The sequence below is a fragment of the Peromyscus maniculatus genome, chromosome 3 (genome assembly GCF_049852395.1).
Source record: "Peromyscus maniculatus bairdii isolate BWxNUB_F1_BW_parent chromosome 3, HU_Pman_BW_mat_3.1, whole genome shotgun sequence".
Classification (NCBI taxonomy): Eukaryota; Metazoa; Chordata; class Mammalia; order Rodentia; family Cricetidae; genus Peromyscus; species Peromyscus maniculatus.
The window spans coordinates 128,906,283-128,933,215 of NC_134854.1; the positions used below are offsets into that span (position 1 = coordinate 128,906,283).

Sequence of the window (26,933 nt, forward strand, 5' to 3'; positions counted from 1 at the left end):
TTCCTAAAAACAAAGAAGGCTGTCAAATGATGTAACTATGATTTATAATGTGAAAGGCAACAGAATGACAGAAGTCGTTTCTCAGGAGATGAACTTCACAACATTTTGCTTATTTGTTTGGCTTTCAGAATTACCATTTCTGAAGATGGAAACCTCAGAATTGTCAATGTGACTAAATCGGATGCTGGAAGTTACACCTGTATAGCCACTAACCATTTTGGAACCGCCAGCAGTACTGGGAATGTGATCGTGAAAGGTAATGGCTAACTCAAAGAGCTCATGTGTCTTCACTTCTAATAATAGAATCTATAGACATGGCAGTGTTCATATTAATATGTACAGATATCACTGTTGCTAGATTAATTCATCACAGCAAACATGATATGATTAACAATCCTTCGAGAACCGTTGGTAATGAATATGATTGAAAGACTATCTTATTTCAGCATCATCCAATACAATTTGAGAATTACAGCCATTGTGTCTATTATAGTATTGTAACGAATGTTATCTGCAGTCCTTTAATTAAATTTCTTTCAAGTCTCTATAGGTTTGAAATTCATGTCGAGGAACCCTGTGCTAACAAATTAAAAACCCATGATTCAAGTACTATTTTTAGCAAACATTGCTTAAACAATGACATTGGCAGTTTTACAAAGAGCTGCCCTGGGTATTCAGAGATACGGATATGGCTTCTCCAAGTAATAAAGGGTTTTGATCACCTCTGTGCTTTGCTTAAGTCACCCAGCCATCCCTGTCAGTTTTAAGGAAATCAAATGTCCCTCATCTCTTAGTCTAGGTGCTTTATATTTCACGACTGAAAGTCCTTTATGCTCTTGGCATAGCGCATAATGTGGAACTGTCCCAACACCATGGCATTGCTGGAAGTGTTGAGAATTATAAAGGATGAGATCTTAATTTACATTTCATTTGAATTTCTATCACCTTGTGTCTTGCACAGTCAGTCAGTCTTAGGATTTTTTAGTTGCAGGAAACTAGGTAGTGCTTTGAATAAAAATAACACTCAGTGTGGTGACTTGTTGGAGGTCACCACAAATGGATGGACGTAAGCCCAGACATCTGACTGCAAGTTCTCCCTGGTTCTACAAGAATACGTTGAGGCCATTTTCCCCTGCTGATGTGCAATGCATGCTGATGAGACGCTTCATATTCTTTCTTACTGACCTATTTGTAGCTTCCTCTCTGAAGTAAGACACCCTAAGGCAAGCAAAAATATTCAAAAAGAATATTTACCTCAATTATAACTTAAGGATGAAGCTAAAAAACCACCTCATTATATATGTCAGGGTCATTGAAAGTTGGCAATTTTCTGTCATCTTGGAAAGTCTTTTTATCATGAATATACTTATATGTACAAATGAAGAATTGGAAGCCAAAGAGATTTAGTTAGACTCAGTTATGTACTTAGATGGACTGCAACTATTTTGGTTTATTAATTATTCTCTAGGCCAGTAGAATAGGCATACAACTGTGGGTTCACTCTGTTTCACAGGGCAAAGGAAAAAGAGGGTAGCTAATATTTATATCATAGAGTTCCAGCTCAAAGCCTTTGTTAATGTATGGTTATGTTAGATGCCAGAAGAAATGTAGGGGTTGACTAGGACCAAGATAGAGAGCCCAAGCTTTCAGAGATGATTGGTAGTCAAGTTCAAGCCTGTTAGGATGACATCCCACTTATGCAGATATAAGTGAATTTCCAGAACACTGTGTTAAATTATTATTAAAGACCAAGATTAAAGTCAAAGAGATGTGCCTAAGTCTCATTTCTTCCACTTACTATGTCTATGACCTTAGAGTGATATCTTTTTTTTTTTTTTTTTTTTTTTTTTTGGTTTTTTCGAGACAGGGTTTCTCTGTGTAGCTTTGCGCCTTTCCTGGAGCTCACTTGGTAGCCCAGGCTGGCCTCGAACTCACAAAGATCCGCCTGCCTCTGCCTCCCGAGTGCTGGGATTAAAGGCGTGCGCCACCACGCCCGGCGAGTGATATCTTTTATATGGAGATAATAGTCATGGTGGTCTCTTGGCATGGTTTCCATGGCTGTGGTAATAAGAAGGAGTGCCTAGAAATAGTGGTGGTTGTTTTTGTTATTGACATTGTTGTTATTCATATTATAATGAAATGGCTATGTACACATTCTAAATCATTGAACACTTAATGAAGTTTCTAATCCAGTAGAATAATTAGAAAAGGAAAGTAAGATACACATAGAAATCATATTTCCCTGCCTCACTGTGGAGAGTAGGGTATTTTCCCATCAGAATTCATATGCCATGATGCCACAAGAAAGACAGAGAACTGTACAGTTCTCTGCTGCCATCTTGTATGTCCCCACAACATAAAGCTTCCAGATATACCATGATGAAGCATATCATGGCCACCACATGTTTGTACAGATATAAATACTGCTGAGATAATAGCTTTTACTTATCATCACAGATTAATTTATTTCTTGCCATCTAAAAAGATGGGAACAGTAGTTCCTCAACTATAGTACAAGTGTTTTAGGGAGTTCACTGTTAAATGTTTTTAATTTTAGTAATCATTTATGTGTTTTGGTGTGTGTTAGGAAAACAGTAGTTTTCTGTCAATAGCAATGAATTTAAAAAAAAAAACACTGTTAAAATACATTTAATTAAGTCAGTATACATAAGAGAATTAAGTATTCATTGTTACAAAAGGATATGCCAAAGTGGTGAGTGTGGTGTGTGCATTGCTGAAGACAGGAACTACCCCTCCAGAGCCATTTTTGAGTGAATTCTAGTGGATTTAGAAAGACATAGGATAGAATTAAGATTTCCTGCCTATGGTGTGTGCATGGAGCTTTCTGACTCTAAGTACTGGGCTAATGAAGCTCTATCAAAAAGTGGTAGTCTGGCAAGCATAAGGACCTGTGTTCAGTCCCTAGAACACATATTTTTAAAAGCAAGGCCTGGTGACATACATTCATAATTCCCAGGCAGGGTGTAGATGTATCCAACCGTCTTATTAAATAAGAAACACAGAAACAATGTAAAAGAGAAAGCCGAGAGGTCAGAGCTCAGAGCTAAAATCTCACCCTTCCTCCTGCTGTCCCAGCTTCGCGAAAAGAGACCTACCTCCTGTCGGTTCGTATTTTTAAAGTATGTTGTTCTGCCTTCTCATTGGTTGTAAACCCAAACACATGACTGCCTCGTCACTGTCTGAATGTACAGCCCCCTAGGTCTTAAAGGCATATGTCTCCAATGCTGGCTGTATCCCTGAACGCACAGAGATCTTATGGGATTAAAGGCGTGTGCTGCCACCGCCACACTCTTGCTATGGCTCTAATAGCTCTGACCCTGAACACACAGATATCTATGGGATTAAAGGCGTGTGCCACCACCGCCACACTCTTGCTATGGCTCTAATAGCTCTGACCCCCAGACAACTTTATTTATTAACATACAATCAAATTAATATTTCAGTACAAATCAAAATAATATTTCAATACAATTAGATTACCACCACATTTCCCCTTTTCTATTTTAATAAAAAGAAAAAAAGCAAAAGGTTATGACTAACAAAAGAAAAACTATATACAAAAGTACAATAACTATATACAATATATACAAGTAATAAATACCTAAACAGGTATTTGACAAATCAGAGAAAATAATTCCATTATCTATCCTATTTTGGTAAATCCAAGATGTATCTAATGTACTTTCTATCCTAATTAATTTTCAACTATAACTAACTAATCTTCAACCATAACTAACTAATCTTCAACTCCCTCAGAGACCCAAGAAGGGAATAATAGTAGCTAACAAAAATAAAAACAGGAAGTGCATGCAAGCAACTTCCAAAAAATTTTGTGAGTTGACAGAAACAGCCAGCTGCCTGGGCAGTCACCTGAGGTTTCTCCGCAGTGTTGGGGCATCATCTTCAGCCTATAGGCTTAGTGTATCTGACAGACTCATTTGTGAAGTAGGATGTACACAAGGTCAACAGTTCAACCTCACATTGGGTGAGAGCAGTCCACGTACCAGAAACACCTGAATTCCACTAGTGTCCTGTCATGATTCAGGATTTTAAATTCTGGAAATTGTTGACAGTTTTTTAATTCAGCTGTCCATTCTTCTTGGCTGTGTATATATGGCTTCATCTCAGCATCCCCTTCTTCTCCACATCCCTCTATTAAATGCCAGTCTACTTTTGAGAGGCATGAGCTTTCAGCTGCTGTTCCATTGTACAACAGAATCCATCGGCCCTCTGCCTGTTAAGCTGCCTTCGAAGAAAAGGGCACCGTACCTTTTCCGGATGCGAAGGCCACTTCAGGGATGGGGCCATATTGTCCTGGCCTCAGAAGATGCCTTTTGATAAAGCCATAACCACACTTGTTTTGGCAAGAATCAGTAGTCCCTTGTTTCGTGATCTGTCTGTCCATTTTGTCCTGTTGATTCGAGGATACTTTGTTGTCCAGTGGCTAACTTTTGCCAGAATGAAAGTTGACTCCATATGCAGTTTCTTCAATGCCCATATTTTCTCTAAAGTAGATTGGTACTGCCAGGAGCTGACATGTCTCAAAAAAGAAAAATTTTCTAAGTTATTAAAACATTTTAAATGCCATATTCTGTAGATCTCTGAAGGGTTTGAAGATGACCTGTCTAAAACATCTCTGCTCAATTTTTAAAACATATCTAATATGACTACAAGTTCTATTGTAATGTCTAACTACTAACTTTCATTTCTTTATATCCTAATAGTTGATAATAATAGCATTCAAGGATCAGAAATTTGCATTACATTGTTAAATGGATGGAATAAATACAATTAGAAATATACATATAGCATTTTCTAACAATATCAGTTTCAAATTTGTGTACAATATAAAACAATTCAATCCAATGTAAAGTATTTAAAACTAGTAATTGTCTTTCTCTTTTCTTTCTTTTTTTTTTCTTTCTTTCCTTCTTTCTTTCTTTCTTTCTTTCTTTCTTTCTTTCTTTTTTTTTTTTTTTTTTTTTTTAAACAAGAACCTTAAATCTAATCTCCTTTGCTTAGCCTTTTTCCTAACCCTTGACAATAACTTGTAACCAACCCCCCTAAATACTGAAAATTATCCCAGACCCAGAACCCATTAAAAAGACCAAAAAACCACCTGCCCCACACCACCTCTTTGGGAATGTGGGCGTCGTATTCTTAAAATTGCTTCCTGCTGGGTATGGGCGAAGTTTTCTTTATCCTGAAAGAAAATTTTTAGGTTAATTGTCAAATTCTAGGAGAGGTAACTATATCCTTCATTATCCAGTCTGTGTATAATGCCAAAGTTTAGGGTTTATCTCAAGTCCTTATTCAAGTAGTCTTTGAGACTGGATCATCTCAGCTAGTCATCTCAAATTTGCTCTGAGCACCTTGTAGTTCAAAGCTGATCTGTGGATGATGTTTGTCAGCTTAATGATATTATTATTGTCCACGTGGAATTGTTGTTGTTGTGGGGCCCCATCTTCTTTCTGGAGACTTCAGTTGATGTTAGGCCTGGCCATGATTTCCTGCAGAAAACTGATAAGAGACTCGAACACAAAAACATATATATGCAGCTAGCCTTTTTTCTAGAATTAGTTAGTACTCTATGTGACCATTCATATCTTAACAAAGTTTAAAATGTATATATATATATTAATCTTGTAAATTTTGATATAAAATTTATACTTTGAGAAAAGTTTAAAGAATCAGAATAGAATCAAAGAGTTGAGATTAGTAATAGAATAGTCCCTTAATTAATTTTGCTTTTGTCCTGTACCATAGCAGAAATGGCTCTTATTCTGGCATGATACAGGGAGTTTGCATTTTCCTTTTAACAACATGCTTGATTTTAAAGAAGGAGAGAGCCATTCTCCAACTCCAAAGTCAGCTTTAAATTTTAATTGAACTGGGACTGTTAGAAGACCAATAGTGTTAAATCTTTAGAGAAAAGCAGAAACAAACATTTAGGAAGACATAAAATTTTTTTAGATAATATATACCCATACACCGTTTCACTCTGTTTCTTGGGATAGATGATTTGTCCCTTTTCTTCAGTTGTCTCATTTGTCCAGTGTTCTTCAGATTCCTTAACCTTCATTCTCCTAAAAGACAAAAACAAAAACCTTTCCCCAAGACTAATTTTGGGGATGTTCCTTTTTGGCAAGTTATTATCTGATGAAATGAAAAGGCATGTTTTATTGATACAAGTTAGTTTAAATTGGATGTTCATGCTGGTTGATGAACTATCACCTCCTCTAATTAAGAGGTCTCTCTTGTTCAAATCGAACCTTTATCAATTTTGATGGTACCCACAGCTTATCTTCTCCTGTAGAAACAAAAGCAAAACCACGTCCCCAATGTAATACATACCCTGGTTTCCATTCTGAGGTCAGCACATCCTTAAAGTATATAGGCTGATTTAATTCTGTAGTTTTTTCTATTATCCAATGTCTCTCTGCAGCTGTTGTTCCTTTCTCATTGGCATTCAGAAAATTCAAAGTTAGAAGAGCATTATGCAGTCTATTTCTGGGGGTTTTTGTTACCCATTTCTGTTTATTTAGCATATCCTTTAGAGTTCTGTTTGATCTTTCTATAACTGCTTGACCTGTAGGATTATGTGGTATGCCTGTAATATGCTTTATATTGTAATAAGCAAAAAACTGTTTCATTTTAACAGAGACATATGATGGAGCATTGTCAGTTTTGATTTGCGCAGGTATACCCATGATGGCCATAACTTCTAGCAAATGAGTGATTACAGAATCAGCTTTTTCAGAACTCAAAGCAGTTGCCCATTGAAATCCTGAATAAGTATCGATAGTGTGGTGTACATATTTCAATTTTCCAAATTCTGCAAAGTGAAACACGTCCATCTGCCAGATTTCATTTCTCTGAGTACCCTTTGGGTTACATCCTGCTGGTAATGGCGTCTGATTGTAGAAGGAACAAGTAGGACATTTCTTTATTATTTCTTTGGCTTGTTGCCAGGTTATGGAAAAATCCTTTTTTAAACCTTTACTATTAACGTGATGTTTTTTATGAAATTCTGAGGCCTCCAGCACATTTCCTATCAATAATTTATCAATCTCTTCATTGCCTTGTGCTAGAGGGCCTGGCAGACCAGTATGGGATCGAATGTGAGTTATATATAAAGGATGATTCCTTTTCCTGATTGTATCTTGTAATTGAATAAATAGTGAAGTTAATTCTGAAGCATCAGGGATAAATTCTGCAGTCTCAATATGTAACACCACTCTTTCAGCATACTGAGAGTCAGTTACTATGTTGAGAGGTTCTGAAAAATCCATTAATACCAACAGAATAGCATACAATTCTGATTTTTGCACTGAATTATACGGACTTTGAACCACTTTACTTAAATTTTCTGATTTGTAACCTGCCTTTCCTTCTTTGTTGGCATCTGTATAAAATGTACGAACTCCAGATATGGGTTTTTGCCGTACAATTCGAGGCAAGATCCATTCAGCTCTCTTTATAAGATCAATTCTATTGCTTTTGGGATATTTGCTGTTAATTTCTCCCAAAAAATTACTGCAAGCTCTTTGCCAAGGTTCACTTTCTGTCCATAATTTTTCAATGTCCTCCTTAGTTAATGGTACGACAATTTCTGCTGGGTCTATGCCTGCTAATTGACGAAGTCTCAATTTTCCTTTGTAAATCAAGTCAGAGATTTTTTCCACATAAGTTTTTAATTTTTTATTTGGTTTATTTGGTAAAAATATCCATTCCAATATAATATCTTCCCTCTGCATTAATATTCCAGTAGGAGAACGCCTAGAAGGTAAGATAACCAAAATGCAATCCAGCTTTGGATCAATACGATTCACGTGTCCTTCATGCACTTTCTTTTCTACCAATGCTAATTCTTTCTCAGCTTCAGGTGATAATTCTCTTGGACTATTTAAGTCCTTGTCACCTTCTAAGGTTTTGAACAAATTAGTCAGTTCATCATTTTTTACCCCAACAATAGTTCGTAGATGAGAAATATCTCCAAATAATCTTTGAAAGTCATTAAGAGTCTGTAGTCTATCTCTCCGAATTTGCACCTTTTGGGGTCTAATTTTTTGTAGCTCTATTTTATATCCTAAATAATTAATAGAATCTCCTCTTTGTATCTTTTCAGGAGCAATTTGTAATCCCCAGCGAGGCAAAATTTTCTTTACTTCTTCAAACATTATTTCTAAAGTATCTGCATTTGAGTCAGCTAGTAAAATATCGTCCATATAATGATAAATTATAGATTTAGGAAATTTTTTACGTATCACTTCCAATGGCTGTTGTACAAAATATTGGCACAGAGTTGGGCTATTCAACATTCCCTGTGGGAGGACCCTCCATTGAAATCTTTTAACCGGTTGAGAATTATTATAAGTAGGCACTGTAAAAGCAAATCTTTCTCTGTCTTTTTCTTGTAAGGGTATTGAAAAGAAACAGTCTTTTAAATCAATAACTATGAGAGGCCATCCTTTTGGTAACAGAGTAGGCAAAGGCATCCCAGATTGTAGAGAACCCATTGGCTGAATTACTTTGTTAATTGCCCTAAGGTCTGTTACCATTCTCCATTTACCAGATTTCTTTTTAATAACAAATACAGGAGAATTCCAAGGGCTGGTTGATTCTTCAATATGCTGAGCATTTAACTGTTCTTCTACCAGCTCTTCTAAAGCCTGGAGTTTCTCTGTTGTTAAAGGCCATTGCTGGACCCATACAGGCTTGTCTGTTAACCATTTTAAAGGTAGAGCTGTTGGTGTCTTTGGAAGATCATCAGTTATTGTGCCCTGTTCTTGTATAATATGGATGGCTGGTGACCACTCATTAGAACAATATCTTCTAATATTTCTCTCAGTAACATGTGCTAGTTTATGATTTGTTTCTGAGATTGGAGGGATGTTAATCTGAGTATTCCATTGTTGCAACAAGTCTCGACCCCACAGGTTCATAGTTATGTTAGCCACATATGGTTTTAATTTTCCTCTCTGTCCTTCTGGACCTATACATTCGAGCCATCTTGCACTCTGTTTCACCTGAGATAATGTCCCAATTCCTAACAGTTGAACGTTTACCTCCTGAAGAGGCCAAGTTGGATGCCAAAATTCTGGTGCAATTATGGTAACGTCCGCACCTGTGTCTACCAGACCAGACAACAAAACACCATTTATTTTTATTGTTAATTTTGGTCTTTGTTCATTAATAGAAGTTTGCCAAAAAATTTTCTTTATGTTTTCTCCTGAATTTTCTATTCTCTCTGTTTCATCATTCTGACCAGCATGATTTATTCCAATAGGCATTTGGTTATTTAATCGCTCTCCAGAGCAGGCATTTCCTCTATGGCTGCCGGAAAGGTTTGAACTGGATTTGCACTGGGGGCCTGCCTGAGGCCCCTCTGGGAGTTTCCCGAAGACTGAGGCAAAGGATTACCCTGTCTGTCCTTTGTTGATCTACATTCGTTGGTCCAGTGTTTTCCCTTACCACACCTTCTGCATACTCCAGAAGGAAGGGGCATTCTGTTGCCATTGTTCCTTGAAGAAACATTGTTTCTGGAAATGACCTGTCTACAGTCCCTTTTCAAATGTCCTTGCTTTCCACATCCAAAACATCTAACACTCCTCAAACCTTTTGAAATTACTTCTCCTACCCATGTATCATCATGCTCATCAGCTTCAACATTAATTGTTTCTCTAATCCAATCTTCCATAGGTGCAGATCTTGCCCTTAATGGCCTGATTATTCTTTTGCATGCTGTATTCGAATTCTCAAAGGCCAAAGATTCAATTATTGCCTTACCAGCTTCTGAATCCGAGACCGTTCTCTTTACTGCTGAAGCCAGTCTTTGTAAAAAATCTGTAAAAGACTCTTTTGGGCCTTGCTTCACCTTTGTAAATGACTCAGATTTTTTTCCTGGTTCCTCAACTTTGTCCCATGCATTCAAGGCTGCCGTTCGACATAAAATTAGGGTTTGGACATCATATAAACATTGTGCTTGTGCTGAAGCATATTGGCCTTCGCCCATAAGCTGATCCTGGCAAACTTGTACTCCTTTATCCCTCCACTGTTTTTCTATGTTTTTAGCCTCCTCCTTAAACCAAGTCAGAAATTGAAGTCTCTGGCTGGGTTCCAGAACACCTTGTGCGAGGTCCCGCCAGTCCTGTGGTACTATCCTATTATATGTTGACCAAGTGTTTAACATTTGCTTTACATATGGGGAATGCATGCCATAAGATACTATTGCCTCCTTAAACCTTTTTAAATCCAACATTTCAATTGGAGCCCAAGTATTTTGTGTAGCCATTTGATCAGGCATCTGCTGTACTGTTACAGGATAAATTAAGGGTGACTGTGTGAAAACAGGCTTTCTTTCTGCAACCTTATGATCCCGACTTGAAACAACTTCACTGTTAATTTCTTCTGTCTGAATTTTTACAGGTTTAACAAGTTCTTCTAACGCTGTTATCCTGGCACTTAAATGGACTATCTTTTTAAATATTAAAATGTGGATTATTATAGTGATGAGGTGCATAATTCCACCAATACTAATATTATATAGTTGTTCCATTGCCAGACTGCCTAAAATTTCGAACAAAAACCAATTTTCTTCCAATGCACACATAAAACCCATTTGTTTTTTAATGTGGAAAAAAAATTCTCTTTTAGATAGTTTCCTTTAAAATATCTGATATATTATGACTTACCAAATCTGCGTAGAACAGTAGAAATCCGAGGGGATTTTCAAAGCAGCCACCTAGTGTCCCAGGTGTAAATCGAGAGAGAGAGAGAGAGAGAGAGAGAGAGAGAGAGAGAGAGAGAGAGAGAAAAGAGAGAACGCACAAGAAAGCGTAGCCGGCTAAAGCTTAAATGCAGCCACGTGTTCCCTCTTGTGCCGAGTCAAGGCTTGGGTCTGGCTTCCTTAAGCTCCAACCACGTGCGTTGGCTTTACAGGCAGGGCAGGTCTGAGTTGTTTGTAGCACCGGCTTTAGGCAAGCTGCTCACAGACCTAGGCCCGGGCTAGAAGTTGCTACCCGGACTAGGACGCCAGCAGCTTGGACTAACAAGCCGATCGCCGCCGGCCGCCGTGTGCCGCCGCCGCCGCCGCCGCCGCCGCCGCCGCGGGCCGCCTGCCGCCCTTGCGGGAAAGCGGACCTGCCGCCAAGCCAAGCAGTTTTTAATGGATTCTTGTCACGTTGGGCGCCAGATGTAGATGTATCCAACCGTCTTATTAAATAAGAAACACAGAAACAATGTAAAAGAGAAAGCCGAGAGGTCAGAGCTCAGAGCTAAAATCTCACCCTTCCTCCTGCTGTCCCAGCTTCGCGAAAAGAGACCTACCTCCTGTCGGTTCGTATTTTTAAAGTATGTTGTTCTGCCTTCTCATTGGTTGTAAACCCAAACACATGACTGCCTCGTCACTGTCTGAATGTACAGCCCCCTAGGTCTTAAAGGCATATGTCTCCAATGCTGGCTGTATCCCTGAACGCACAGAGATCTTATGGGATTAAAGGCGTGTGCTGCCACCGCCACACTCTTGCTATGGCTCTAATAGCTCTGACCCTGAACACACAGATATCTATGGGATTAAAGGCGTGTGCCACCACCGCCACACTCTTGCTATGGCTCTAATAGCTCTGACCCCCAGACAACTTTATTTATTAACATACAATCAAATTAATATTTCAGTACAAATCAAAATAATATTTCAATACAATTAGATTACCACCACACAGGGAAGACCCTGGGGTTCCCCAACCAGTCAATTCGGCCCACTTGGCATGGCATTGTCACAAGAAAACAAGGTGGATGGCTCTCAGAGAACCACACTGGATGTCTGCCTCTGACCTTCACATGCATGTCATGTACAGTGTACATGTTTACCTGCACATCCAAGAACATGCACACACATACACACACGGAAAAAAACCTCCAAATTTCTGCATGCTTATAATACCAGAACTTGGGAAGCCGAGGCAAGATGATCAGTGTTTCAAGGCTAGCCTTGGTTATATAGAGGTTATATAGAGGATTTGAGGCTAGCCTGGACTACAAGAGACACTGTCTCGGGAAACACAAAAAGAAAAAAAAAACCCTAAAATTTTCAGAACAATAAAAAAAAAAGGAAGGCCTAGGAGAGGAGGAACATGGGAAATATGAAGGAAGGGAGGCAGACATGCTCATGTGTGAACAATAAAGTCAGGGTGTCCCAGCCAAGGACCCCTCTGCCTAGTTGGACTTCATGTGCTTCAGTGGTCTCTCTAGACTTGGTCACTGGCACTCAGATGTAATCTACTTCTCTACCAAGTCCCTCCAATTCTTGTGTTGTTGTGATATGGGGGTGGAGATATGAACTTCATTTACTCTGTAGGGTCCTAGAGGATAAAAATCCTGTTACTTTAAGGATGATCCAAGGCAGTTAGGAAGCTCTCGTGTTTCTCGGCAGTTGAGTCTGACTTCCACCAGTGTTAAGGGGCAGTGCCCATATGCAGTGGAGAATACTGTGCTGCCAAGTCTCTACCAAGGACATTAACATAAACTGACAAATACAGTTGAGAAATCTGCTTCATAAAGCACAATAAAAGCAAAGGAAAACCATTCTGAACTCAGCATGAACTATGCCAAGTACTCAATCCCACATCAAAAGCCCACACCTTTAGTACAACTGTAGTCACTTAGCCTGGGATATGATATATTGCTGTATTTTAATTCACTTTCCGGATCTACAAAGAGACTGACTTATCAGAGAAGTTGCTCTCTAACCTTAAAATGTGCTTGTGTTCATTTTGATCTCTTCATATGTCTGGGATTAAAACTCTGGGAAGGTCAGACATCAGAACACATTTTTCCCCTAACATTTTTACAATAATTGTGTCATTAGCCACTCTCTTAAAATTTAATTCTCTTACTCACTAGGTCTGGCCCAGTTATTTGGAGAAAGGTAGGAAATAGATATTTTCAGACATGAGATCAGTAAGTAGGGGAGGAGAAGAGGACACATCCTCTACATGAGACAGGAGGTTTTAAAAAAATCCCTGGCAAGACTCCATCTAAGGGATAACGATTCTGATTATGCATGAGCAGGCTTCCAGACTCTGGAATTCTGACAGGTACTCGAGAGACTCCTGATTATCCTCCTATCGTCTGAATTTCTAAGTTTTGCTGATTTTATTTTTGATGCTAGTTGTAGAATATTTGGAATCTGTTTGCTGTTTAACCCTAAGCAAAACCGCTTTTCAAATCAGACTCCCCAGTCCTAACAGAAAGTGTCCTACTTTAAACAAAGATAGGCATTTATGTCAATGTTATTAAAAGCTACAAGAAAGACCTTTACATGGTAAGCATTTATGTCAATGTCATTAAGATCTCTAAGAAGGGCCAGCTACTTTTACATGTAGGACTGGACTCAGTAATTCATTTTTAACTCCATACCAGAATTAACTGTGTGCTGTTTTGCATGGCTACACAGGTTTTATATGGTAAGTATTTTTGTCATAGGCCTAAAGCAGAGCACCTGAGAGTGTTTGTCTTGGCTGTGGATGGACAAGATAAAAATAGTAATAACAGCCCTATCTTCTATTGATCACCTCCAGGGCTCAGCCTGAAATGCAGGCTCTTAAAGCCATGGATGTGATTACCATGGTTATCTTGCCCAACTAACTCCAAAGTGACCTTGTGTAACAGTGGTTACTGGTTTCAGTCTATGCTTTGACAGGCATCCTCCTACAAATGAAAGATGTTGTCCATGTCCCCTCACAAGTAAAAATTGGGTAGTGTTTTATGGGCACACAGGTCTCCTGGTCTTTGCCCCTAACCTTCTGCATCTACACATCCAGAGATAAGACCTGAAAAAAAAAATGTTAAATGACTACTCCAACTGATCTTTTGCTCACCTGAGTTAGAGAATGAATAAATTTGTACACCATGACCAATAGGCTATATCCAGCCATCTGCCTGTTTTTGTATACCCCAAAGCTAAGAATAGCAGTCACAAATTTAACTGGTTGGAGAAAGAAATGTAATTTTTTGAATGTGGAAATTTTATGGAATTTATATTTCAATATCCATAAATAAAGTGTAGTTAGAAGTCACACTGACCATTTGTTTACATAACTGTGCTTTTAAACTGTAGCAAGAATGTAGAGTTGCTAATATAGAAACTTTGTTTCTTGGCCTACAAGGCCTGAAATATTTTATTCAATTCTTTGGATGTAAGTGGATCCTTTGTTTTGGATAATTTTTCCTTAAATAACTCTTCAAAGTTTGGAGTGAGACGTACTCTAACCCAACCATACACAGTTCTGCTTGCACCTCATCCTAACCTACATGCTGGAAATTCCCATTAGATGACTAGCTACAGTTGGTAGAGAGATTTCTTTCCCAGGACATTAGTCCCACTGCCGAATTGGTAGAGTGAACCTTGAACATATGTTGGACATATGTTGAAAATACAGAGAGGCAATAGGTAATTAACTGCCACAGGATGAAAACTCTGGAACCATTCATCAAACAGTGTATTCAGCTTAATTCTCTATAGGATTTGTGCAACTTCAGATAGTTACAACAAGAAATAAACCCTGCAATGTGAAGGACAGTCACTGGGATTCTGTAACACACAAACCTTGCACTGTGACCAGGCTCATCCAGTTGAACTTCTTTCTGCCTTGCTCTTTTCCTAATGTGTTGAGATACTGACTTCTGAGATAGGACAGCTAAAAGTTTAACATAATTTCACCGGAATGCTAAGTTCTTTTTGTGCATCTGTTTCTTTTAATTCATTTCATGTAATCACGCTCATAATAAGACAGAAATTAATTTTTACTTCAAGGAGCTATGATAGAGTTATCAGCAGGCCTTCACTCAGACACCATATACTCCTAAGTAAATTTTGCATTTGTTTCCAACCCTGTACACTGAAGATGTTCCACTGACTGAGTGAACATTCAATTGATTGCTTCCTTGCCAAATGAAGTGATCATTGTTCATCTCATCAAAACTTCAGCTGTAGCTGGAGTTTCCTCCAGTCCTGCCTGGCCCACGGTCAGGACAAATCTCTGTAGCATGAATCTTAGAGGGTCTTATTAATTAAAACAAACCAGGGGCCAAGTATTGGGGTGAACACTGGAAGATCAGAGAACCAGAACAAGCCACAGCTACCTCACCTCGCCGGATCCTCAGCTAATCCTGTTTCCTCAAACCGGAAGCTTCTGTGTCCTCATCCCAATGGCTCTCAGATGAACTGCTGCTCAAAAGCCTAAAGCTTAACCAGCCAAATGCTTCTAGTTTCTGGTCCTCACGCCTTATATACCTTTCTGCTTTCTACCACCACTCCCTGGGATTAAAGGCTCACTTTCTGGGATTAAAGGCGTGAGTCACCATGCTTGGCTGTATCCTTGAACAGATGGATTTTTGCCTCTGGAATGCTAGGATTAAAGGTGTGAGTGCCACCATTTTCTAGTTTTTGTATCTAGTGCCTGTTCTATCTCTGACCCCAGATAAGTTTATTAGGGTGCACAATATTTCAGGGAACACAATACCACCTCAAATCTCGCTCACCCACCAGTCCCACAGCCGCTCAGACCCAACCAAGTAAACACACAGAGACTCATATTGCTTACAAACTGTATGGCCACAGCAGGCTTCTTGTTACCTAGTTCTTCTATCTTAAATTAACCCATATCTATTAGTCTATAAGTTGCCATGCTGCTCATGGCTTACCGGTACCTTACATGTTGGTACTCATAGAGGCAGCTGGTAGCATCTCTCTGCCTCAGCCTTCCTGTTCCCAGAATTCTCCTCTCTCCTTGTCCCGCCTATACTTACTGGCCAATCAGTGTTTTATTTATTAACCAACCAGAGCAACACATTTAACATACAGAACATCCCACAGCATTCAGCCATGTTTAGAAAGAGCAGCTTCCTCTAGTACATTCATCTGTGTGTGTGTGTGTGTGTGTGTGTGTGTGTGTGTGTGTGTGTAGTGATTCCATCACATACATACATGTGTAGGCATATGTTTATGTATTATCATATAATTATATATGCATGTATAAAGCAGAAATGAAATTTTCTTCCCAGAACCATAGCTTGTGTATAGCATCTCCAATGTGGGCTGTATAAAATTAGTCTTCTGTGTTAACTCAATGGGACATTGCAAACTATCAACCCTCTCCTGTATACAGAGGTAGGTGGAAAACATAGTCTTTTCAGTTGGAACCATTTTGGGGGCAGGGGAAATGAATTTGAAGCAGTGTACATCTTACATGGAAAATTATTCAAAGTTTTGTCCAGATTTGACTGGGGATCAATCAGAAATCAGTAACCAGCAATGACGTTTGGCTGCTAACACACAACAAAAGCTTTTAACTTTAGACCCTTATAACAGAATGAATTTTGACCTAATTAGATGTCTTCCACTGGAACCAATTATTTCCAGGCGATAATTAAGGGCCTTCCTAATAGGATTAGCACAATTTATGACCCAAGGCACCTAAAGTAGGGAAGAAAAGTTCATTGGTTAGAAGTGCTAAATACTAATTATGATAGTTCCTTTCATAGTGCAGTGGCCAGGTCATGTCAGTAGTAGATCCTCTTAGCATCTCAAATAATAGAAAAACAAAACAACAAAAAAAGTGTAGGCGGTTGTACCTCATGTTCTGCCCATACTCACAGTAGCTTGACATATTCAGAAATCTAATGGCACAGGACATAATGATTTCCTCTGACATTCATGGGAACCTTGACAATAACAACACAGATTTCACAAACTATATGGCTTTAGCAGTACCAGCTATAGGCATAGTGATTGCTTCTTTTAAACAAATCTCTCAAGAAAGAGACTTTGTAGCATTGAGATGATTATGAAGGTTGCACTCCATGAGAACCTTTCCCACCTCTGGTGTGCACTTGACTTTTGTATACTTGACTATGAGGAAAACAGCATCCCTTGACTTGTATTTCTTTGTACCCATTCTGTTCTCTTTGAACTGTTAGCATCTGGGCCAAAGCTAAGCATCACCACATTCGTGTTTTGGTATAACAGACGCACTGTGAGTCAGCCAGCTTGTAAGGAAGCATTACCCTCATCACTAATAATCATGAAAATACATTTAAGTATTCAACTAATTTACATATGAGATAAGTAAAAGATAATAGTAGCTTTGTGGATGAGCATGAAAGTAAAATGGTACTCAAACACCTGGAACGCTATTCATATTCTGGTAAGTTTTTTGCACCCTAATAAGCCTCTCTGCCAATGCAAAAATCCAAATCAGACTGAATTAGGAAAAGCCCTGGTTTAATGGGTAGAGCATACCCAGGTGATTCTCTAACCCCCCAGAGAGGAGACAGGGATGAGAAAACAGAAAACCATGTGTCTTTTTTCTGGGATGCAGCTTATATACCCTATGGGAGTGGTCTTGAGCCCCTCTGAGGGAGGAGCTGTGTTTGGTGGACTTTGAAGAGGTGGGTTTGGGGAAAGAGATGGGGGAGGGTAGTTGAAGTAGATCTTCTACCAGAACACATTCAACCAAAATAGACACTCCGAAAATAAAGTTGACAAAATATAATCAGTATGGACCAGAAATTCCATTTCTGGGCACTTACCCTGGAGGAAATCACAGATAAATGCTCTAGAAATGCAAAAAAAAAAAAGAAATAACACAAGCCATTTAAAGACTAACAGTGCATGATGTATTATTTAATTCATGTATTATGGCTAAATGCCAAGTTGGTAATATAAAATTATGCTATGTAATTTTCAAACAAAAAAAGTACATATGCAACATAAACATACACCATGGGAAAAGGGACCTAGAATGTTCTTTTGTTGTTGTTGTTTTTTTATTCATTTTACATACCAACCACAGAGTCCCCTCTTATCCCTCCTCCTGCTCTTCCCCTCCCCCACCTTCCCCTCTGGCCCAGCTCCATCCCCTCCTCCAAAAGGGTAAGTCTTCCCATGGGGGGACAGCAAAATCTAGTACATTCAGTTGAGGTAGGACCAAGCCCCTAGCCCATGCATCAAGGTGTCCCACCATAGGTAATGGGCTGCAGGAAACCAGCTCATGCACCAAGGACAGATGCTGATCCCACTGCCAGGGGCCCCTCAAACAGAACCAGCTACACAACTGTCTCCCATATGCAGAGAATCTAGTCCAGCCCCATTCAGATTCCACCACTGTCAGTCTAAAGTTCATGAGTTCCTATGAGCATGGTTCAGTTGTATCTGTAGATTTCCCCATCATGATCTTGACTCCTCTTGCTCATATAGTCCCTCTTCCCTATCTTCAACTGGGCTCCCAGGGCTCAGCCTGCTCCTTGGTTGCGGATCTCTGCATCTGCTTCCATCAGTTACTGGATGAAGGCTCTATGATGACAGTTAAAGTATTCACAAATCTGATTACCAGGGTAGGCCAATTCAGGCACCCACTCCACTATTGCTAGTGGAGTCTAATCTGGGGTCACCCCTGTGGGTTCCTGGGAATTTCCCTAGCACCAGGTTTCTCCCTTACCCCATAACGTCTCCCTTTCAAAATATTTCTTTCATTGCTCTCCTACTCTGCCCCTGTTCCAGCTCAACCATCCTGTCCCCTCTTATTCTTATCCCCCATCCCCTACCATCCATTGCCCCCTCTCATCCTCAGTTTACTAATGGAGATCTCCTCTGTTTCCCTTTCCCAAGGTGATCCATGTGTCCCTCTTCGGGTCCTCCTTGTTTTCTAGTTCCTCTGGAGCTTTGGGTTGTACTCTGATTATCCGTTGCTTTACATCTAGTATCCACTTATGAGTGAGTGCATACCATGTTTATCCTTCTGAGTCTGGGCTACCTCATTCAGGATGATATTTTCTAGTTCCATACATTTGACTGCAAATTTCATGACGTCATTGTTTTTTACAGCTGTTTAATACTCCATTGTATATATGTACTGTATTTTCTTTATTTATTCGGTTGAAGGGCATCTAGGTTGTTTCCGTGTTCTGACTATTATGAAAAATGCTTCTATGAACATAGTTGAGCAAGTGTCCTTGTGGTATGATTAAGCATCCCTTGGGTATATGCCCAAGAGTGTTATCTTTGGGTCTTGAGGTAGATTGATTTCCCCTGTTCTAAGAAGTTGTCATACTGACTTCCAAAGTGGCTATACAAGTCTGCACTCCCACCAACAGTGGAGGAGTGTTCCCCTTCATATTCTCCAACATAAGCTGTTATCAGTGTTTTTGATCTTTGCCATTCTGACTGGTGTAAGATGGTATCTCAGTCATTTTGATTTGCATTTTCCCAATGACTAACGATGTTGAGCAATTCCTTAAGTATCTTTTGGCCATTTGAGATTCTTTTGTTGAAAATTCTCTGTTCAGATCTGTATCCCATTTTTTAATTGGATCATTTGGTGTTTTGCTGTCTAGTTTCTTAAGTTCTTTATATATTTTGGAGATCAGCCATCTGTCAAATGTGGGTTTGGTAAAGGTCTTTTCCCATTCTGTATGCTTTCATCTTGTCTTATTTACTGTGTCCTTTGCCTTTCAGAAGCTTCTTAGTTTCAGGAGGTCCTATTTATTAATTGTTGCTCTTAGTATCTGTGCTACTGGTGCTTTATTTAGGAAGTGGTCTCCTGTGTCAATGCGTTCAAGACTACTTCCTACTTTCTCCTCTATCAGGTTCAGTGTAGCTGGATTTATGTTGAGGTCTTTGATCCACTTGGATTTGAGTTTTGTGCATAGTGATAGATATGGACCTATTTCCAATCTTCTACATGCTGCCAATTATGCCAGCACCATTTGTTGAAGATGTTTTCTTTAGTCCATTTTACAGTATTGGCTTTTTTTTTGTCAAAAATCAGGTGTTCAGAGGTGTGTGGATTATTGTCAGGATCTTCAATTTGATTCCATTGGTCCACATGTCAGTTTTTATGCCAATACCAAGCTGTTTTTACTACTATAGCTTTATAGCAGAGCTTGAAGTCAGGGGTGGTGATGCTTCCAGAAGTTCCTTCACTGTAAAGGATTGTTTTAGCTATCCTAGGTTTTTTTGTTTATCCATGTGAAGTTGAATATTGTTCATTCGAGGTTTGTGAAAAATTGTGTTGGTATTTTGATGGGGATTGCATTGAATCTGTAGATCGCTTTTGGTAAGATTGCCATTTTTATTATGTTGGTTCTACATATCCATGAGCATGGGAGATCTTTCCATTTTCTGATATCTTCTTTAATTTCTTTCTTCAAAGACTTAAAGTTCTTGTCATACAGGTCTTTTCTTTTTTGGTTAGAGTTACCCCAAGGTGTTTTTTTTTTATTATTTGTGGCTATTGTAAAGAGTGATGATTATCTGATTTCTTTCTTGGCCCATTTATCATTTATTATAGGAAGACTACTGTTGTTTTTTGTTTATTTGTTTGTTTGTTTTTTTAGTTAATCTTGTATCCTGCCACATTACTGAAGGTGTTTATCAGTTGTAGCAGTTCCCTGGTAGATTTTTGGAGGTCATTTATGTATACTATTATATCATCTGCAACTAGTAAAAGTTTGACTTCTTCCTTTTCAATTTGTATCCCCTTAATCTCCTTTTGTTGTCATAGAGCTCTAACTAGAACTATGAGTACTATATTGAATAGATATGGGGAGAGTGGACAGCCTTGTCTTCTTCCTGATTTTAGTGGAATCGCTTTGGGTCTCTCTCCATTTAGTTTGATGTTGGCTTGCTGTAAATTGCCTTTATTATGTTTAGGTATGTTCCTTGTATTCCTGACCTCTCAAAGATTTCTGTCATGAAGGGATATTGGATTTTGTCAAAGAATTTTTTGGTGACTACTGAGATTATCATGTGTTTTTTTTTTTCTTTCAGTTGGTTTATATGATGACTACACTGACAGATTTTCATATGTTGAACCATCCCTGCATCTCTGGGATGAAGCTACTTGATCATGATGGATGATTTTTTGATGTGTTCTTGGATTCAGTTTGCCAGTATTTTATTGAGTATTTTTTGCATCAATGTTCATGAAGGAGATTGGTCTATAATTCTCTTTCTTTGTTGCAACTTTGTGTGGCTTGGGTATCAGGGTAATTGTAGCCTTGTGAAAAGTTTGTCAATATTCCTTCTGTTTTTATTGTGTGGAACAATTTGAGGAGTATTGGTACTAGTTTTTCTTTAAAGTTCTGGTAAAATTCTGCACTGAAACCATCTGGCCTTGGGCTTTATTTATTTATTTTTGCGTTGGGAGACTTTTAATGACTGCTTCTATTTCCATAGGAGTTATAGATTTATTTAAATTGTTTATACAGTCTTGATTTAATTTTGGTATATGGTACCTATCAAGAAAATTGTCTGTTTCTTTTAGATTTTCCAATTTTGTGGAGTACAGGTTTTTGAAATATTACCTGATATTTCTCTGGATTTCCTCACTGACAGTTGTTATATCTCCCTTTTCATTTCTGATTTTGTTAATTTGGATATTCTCTCTCTGTCTTTTGGTTAGTTTGAATAAGGGTTTGTCTATCTTATTGATTTTCTCAAAGAACCAACTCTTCTTTTCATTGATTCTTTGTACTGTTCTCTTTGTTTCTACTTTATTGATTTCAGCCCTCAATTTGATTATTTCCTGGCATCTACTCATCTTGGGTAAGTTTGCTTCTTTCTGTTCTAGAGCATTCAGGTGTGCTGTTAAGGTGCTAGTGTGAGATTTCTCCAACTTCTTTATGTAGGCATTTAGAGCTATGAGCTTTCCTCTTAGTACTGCTTTTATAATGTCCATAAGTTTGGGTGTGCTGCACCCTAATTTTCATTGAATTCTAGGAAGTCTTTAATTTCTTTCTCTATTTCTTCCTTGACCCATTGGTGATTCAGTTGAGTATTATTCCGTTTCCATGAGTTTGTAGGCTTTCTGTAATTCTGTGTTGTTGTTGAATTCTACCTTTAAGCCATAGTGGTCCAATAAAATACAGGAGGTTATTCCAATTTTTTTGTATCTGTCGAGAATTGCTTTGTGACTGAGTATATGATCGATTTTAGAAAGGTTCCATGAGGTGCTGAGAAGAAGATATATTCTTTTGTGTTTGGGTAGAATGTTCTGTAAATGTCTACTAGGTCCATTTGAGTCATAATGTCTGTTAGTTACCTTATTTCTCTGTTAAGTTTTTGTCTGGCAGACCTATCTATTGTTGTGAGTGGGGTGTTGAAGTCTCCCACTATTAGTGTGTGGGGTTTGATGTGTGACTTAAGCTTTAGAAATGTTTCTTTTACAAATGTTGGTGCCTTTGTATTTGGGGTATAAACATTCAGAATTAAGACTTCATCATGATGGATTTTTCTTGTGATGAATATATTGTGTCTTTCTTGATCATTTTTTATTAATTTTAGTTTGAAGTCTATTTTGTTAGATATTAGAATAGCTACACCAGCTTGCTTCTTAAGTCTATTTGATTGGAAAGACTTTTCCCAGCCCTTTACTCTAAGGTAGTGTCTGTCTTTGAAGTTGAGGTGTGTTTCTTGTATGCAACAGAATGATGGATCCTATTTTCATATCCATTCTGTTAGCCTATGTGTTTTTATAGGTGAATTGAGTCCTTTGATATTAAAGGATATTAATGACCAGTGATTGTTACTTCCTGTAATTTTTTGGTGGTAGTGTTGTGTGTTTCCATTCTTTGGGATTTGTTGGTGTGGGATTATCTATTACCTGTGTTTTCATGGGTGCATCTAACTTCCTTAGGTTGGATTTTTCCTCCTAGTGCTGTCTTTAGGGCTGGATTTGTGGATAGATATTGTTAAAATCAATGGAATATCTTGTTTACTCCATCTATGGTGATTGAGAGTTTTGCTGGGTATAATAGTCTGGGCTGGCATCCATGGCTTCTCAGTGTCTGTGTAACATCTGTCCAGACCTTCTTGCTTTCAGAGTCTCTATTGAGAAGTCGGATGTTATTCTGATGGTTACTTGGCCTTTTTCCTTTGCAGCTCTTAATATTTTTTCTTCATTCTATATATTTAGTGGTTTGATTATTATGTGGCGAGGGAAGGTTTTTTTGGATCCAGTCTATTTGGTGTTTTGTAAGCTTCTTGTATCTTCATAGGTATTTCCTTCTTTAGGTTGGGAAAGTCTTTTTCTATGATTTTGTTGAATATATTCTCTGTGTCTTTGAGCTGGAGTTCTTCTCCTTCTTCTATCCCTATTATTCTTAGGTTTGATCTTTTCATGTTGTCCTCTATTTCCTGGATGTTTTGTGATATGACTTTAATGTTTTCTTTGACCAACGAATGTGTTTCCTCTATTGTATCTTCATCACTAGAGAGTCTCTCTTCCATCTCTCATTCTGTTGGTTATGCTTGCATCTGTAGTTCCTGTTCATTTACTCAGATTTTCCATTTCCAGCATTCCCTCAGTTTGTGTCTTCTTTATTGCCTCTATTCCGATTTTCAAGTATTGAACTGTTTCCTTTACCTGCTTGATTACTTTTTCTTGGTTTTCTTGACCTTTTAAAAGGGATTTATTGATTTCTTCCAATTTTTTGTTTGTCTTTTCTTAAATTTCTTTAAGGGAATTTTTCATTTCCTCTTTAAAGGCCATTATCATTTTCATGTCATTTTTAAGGTCGTTTTCTTCTGCTTCTTCTACATGGGGGTGTTCAAGTCTTGCTGTAGTAGAATGATTAGGTTCTGGTGGTACCATATTGCTCTTTATGTTGTTGAATGTATTCTTGCACTGGCATCTGCCCATCTCTTCCTCTAACTGGTATAAACGGTGTCTGTGTCTCAGAGAGCCGCTCTTAGTCGAATTAGCACTGGCAGTGTTGGTGTCTCAGGAAGCTGCTGGGGTCTTGGGTAGATGGGTGAGTTTAGGGGACAGAACGGGTCTTGCGGATTGCAGGGTCCAATGAGGAGTGGTGGTGGGAAGGCCTGCCCTCAGGATTCTTGGCTGCTGGCCTGCAACTGGGGCTGCAATGGTTGGGGGTATGGGGGAATGGGTTGTGCCTCTGCACCCAAGGCCTAGAAACTGGCGTGACTGGATAGGAGAACGACGACGCACCTCTTGGTCCAATCAGAGCTGGCAGAGTCTGTGTCTCAGGGAGCAGTTGCAGTCTTGGGTGCATGGGTGGGTTTGGGGGGTGGAGTGGGGCTTGTAGGTTACAGAGGCGGATGGGTGGGTGGTGGTAGTAGTCAGGCCTGCCTGCAGGGGTCTTGCCTGCTGGCTTGCACCTGGGGCTGCAATGGGTAGGGGTATGGGGGCATGGGTTGTGCCCCTGGACCTAGAGCCTAGAGGCTAGGGTGACCGGCTAGGAGAACAATGACTCATCTCTTGGTCCAACTGGAGCTGTTGAGTGTTCTGGTATGAAGTTAGGTTTTAGCAATGTTACTCATAATCTCTTTGCATAGAATTTTAAATATATATATTCTTAGAGGAAAAGGGTGAGGATATATGAAGATGTGTTGAAAACTGGTAATTCCAGAAGTGAGTATTGATAAATTGTTGCCATAGTGATGGAACATCGCAAATTTGAATGGTCAGATCAGAACTCCATACTGCAGCTGACATCATCTAGATAGCAGTTCTGAATTTTCTATTTCTCACCCTCATCTTGTAGACCAGATATGACTTTTGTACTAATGGTGCTTAACCCACTCCATGCAAATGCTTTCTTTTGTGGTTAAAAAAAAAAAAAAAAGTAGGATTAAAAAAAATGGATTTGTTTTTCCTTAATGAGCATTTACCAGTTAGAATTAGCCAAACAAACAAACAAACAAAGGCACCACAATATGACTCTCGAGCTTCATTAAATGTGAAGCACATAATTAATTTCTTTTCCAGCCATTCAAAGACACTTGTGTTGTACTGATTCAGTTTAATTGAACTTATTACCACAAGCAGATAATAAGAAATATATTGAAGATATCCATCTGGCTTGCATCGGAAAACTCACATTTCATTCTTCATGGCTGTCATAGGCCATACTAATTGCCTCATTTCAGCTGGTTTACAATCAGTATGATTTAGCTATTAATGCGATAAAATTCTTACCAGAGAAGAAGTTGATATTAAAAGCATAGATCTCTGACCTACCTCTGCTACCACTTCTGCACACATCCTCAGCATTATTAAAGTTATATATTTTTAAACACATAAATAAAAATCCATCTCTTTCTCGTGTTCATCTTTTTAGGTTACATCAGTCACCTCTCCACACAGCTATTCCTCTACCCGAGGAGAGACATGGTTTATGATGGGCTTTTCAGTTCATTAAATGTTTACTTCCTTCCTTAGCGGAAATGGATTTTAAATGGCTAATTGTTTAATAAATAAAAACAAGAGCAAAATTAGCTACCCTATCTCCTGCTCCTGTCTTTGAACTTCATGTGGTTTCCTGCTTTGTCTGACTGTCAGTTTTCACAGACACAGAAAGCAGAGGGCACATGGAGTGTGTATGCTTGTGTTAAATAACCCCCCTCCTTTTGTGAGAGAGGTGGCCCCGTGGAGGGAGGGTTGTAACACCTGCTCCCAACTCTGAAAGAGAAGCTTTGATCTTTTTACAAACCCTGAACTGGAAATGTGTCCAAATAATTCACAAGTGACTTTACCCTTCCTTTCTTGGCATTTGTTTTCTGCACCAGCCGCAAGAGGGGTATGACTCTCCCAAAGGAACAGCCTCACTGAACCATGATTGAATTTCTCTGGCTGTCATAAGCAATCAGATCTTAGAAAAACACCCAAAAGACTCTAGGCCTTGAGGTTAAATACAGAATCTGACCAAGATGAAAGCAAGTTAATTAACATTTCCATCATCTCTCTGTGATTTACTTTAGCAGGGGCCATTTCTAAAAGGTTAAAATGGTTTTCTCTGTTATGCATCCATTTGAGGAGCTGAAAGTAGGTTCCTGGGTTCACTGTGTAAGAGAGGAAGTGTGGGCAGAACATTGAGAGCAGCGGTGACTTTTCACATGGCCTTCTCTTGGGTCTGTAATCAGTGTGCAAAAGTGCAAGACATGTTATTAAATGAAGATTGAAAAAAATCTGCTTTGAAGATTTTCCAAACTGGAAAACATGTCAGCTGACACCTTACTAACTTCCCCTCTTTTCTCCATTCAGAAGTTCGTCAGAGCAGGAAAAGCTTGTATTCTACTTTACCAGTTGTGGGAGCCCACAAAGGTTTTCTAGTGAGACCTGAGCTTGCTTTACACAGCAGAGCTGCATTCGGGGATGGCTTGACCACATGCAAGGTCACCAGTTGCCTGGAATGGTCTGCACTTGGCTGTGCTGGGGCGAGGTCTTTGGCTTCACTCCTTGGTATTCCTTTAAAAACCCTGTGGAAGAGACAGAAGGGGCTGGTGGGTTTTGACCCAGGCCCTCCCAAGGCTATTCTATGTTTCTAACTGTCTCTCTACATATTCCTCATTTCTCCCTGCTCAAGAATATGGGGGGGGAGGGGGGGAGCCAGTCTCCCTCAACCAAATAAAATGCACAGGGTCTAATCAATGGCACCTTCTCCTCCATATATATATATTCTTGACCTACTCTGATCATTCCTGGTGCAATGTTTGTCTGTCTCCATTGGCTTAGCATACAGTGTAGGAAGAACATTTGATTACTGTGCTGTTTGCCTCAGATTTCCTTAATGAATAAGACAAAGAATATCTAAGAATAATGGCCAGTATTGTTGCTGAAGACTCTCTATATTGCAGTTCCAGTATGTGAGGATAACCAGATAGACCATCTCCTTCTGAGGTTACTGGAAGCCACAACCAAAAGCATCCGAGCAGTATGGGAGCTCTCAAGTAAACATACAACTCCTGACTGTTCCCCAGATCCACATAGCCAGAAGATCCAGGGATGGGACCCAGAATTGTCCTCTTTAACTAGGTTCCCAAAGAATGTCCTTGAGCAAAAGCTGCAAGGCTAGGAGCTAATGCTCTAAGGGTGGTTGATATTCAAAGC

The 26,933-nt window shown here is 39.0% G+C and overlaps 1 protein-coding gene across 6 annotated transcripts in view; it reads left to right on the forward strand.

Annotated features, from left to right (window-relative positions):
* Positions 1-26,933, forward strand: part of Cntn4 (contactin 4) — a 1,007,992-nt gene that overhangs the window by 915,049 nt on the left and 66,010 nt on the right. For all 6 annotated transcript variants that reach the window (XM_042273735.2, XM_042273733.2, XM_042273730.2 and 3 more), the window contains one exon: positions 129-256. In XM_042273735.2, the coding sequence (XP_042129669.1) occupies positions 129-256 (128 nt within the window). The remainder of the gene's footprint in view (positions 1-128; positions 257-26,933) is intronic.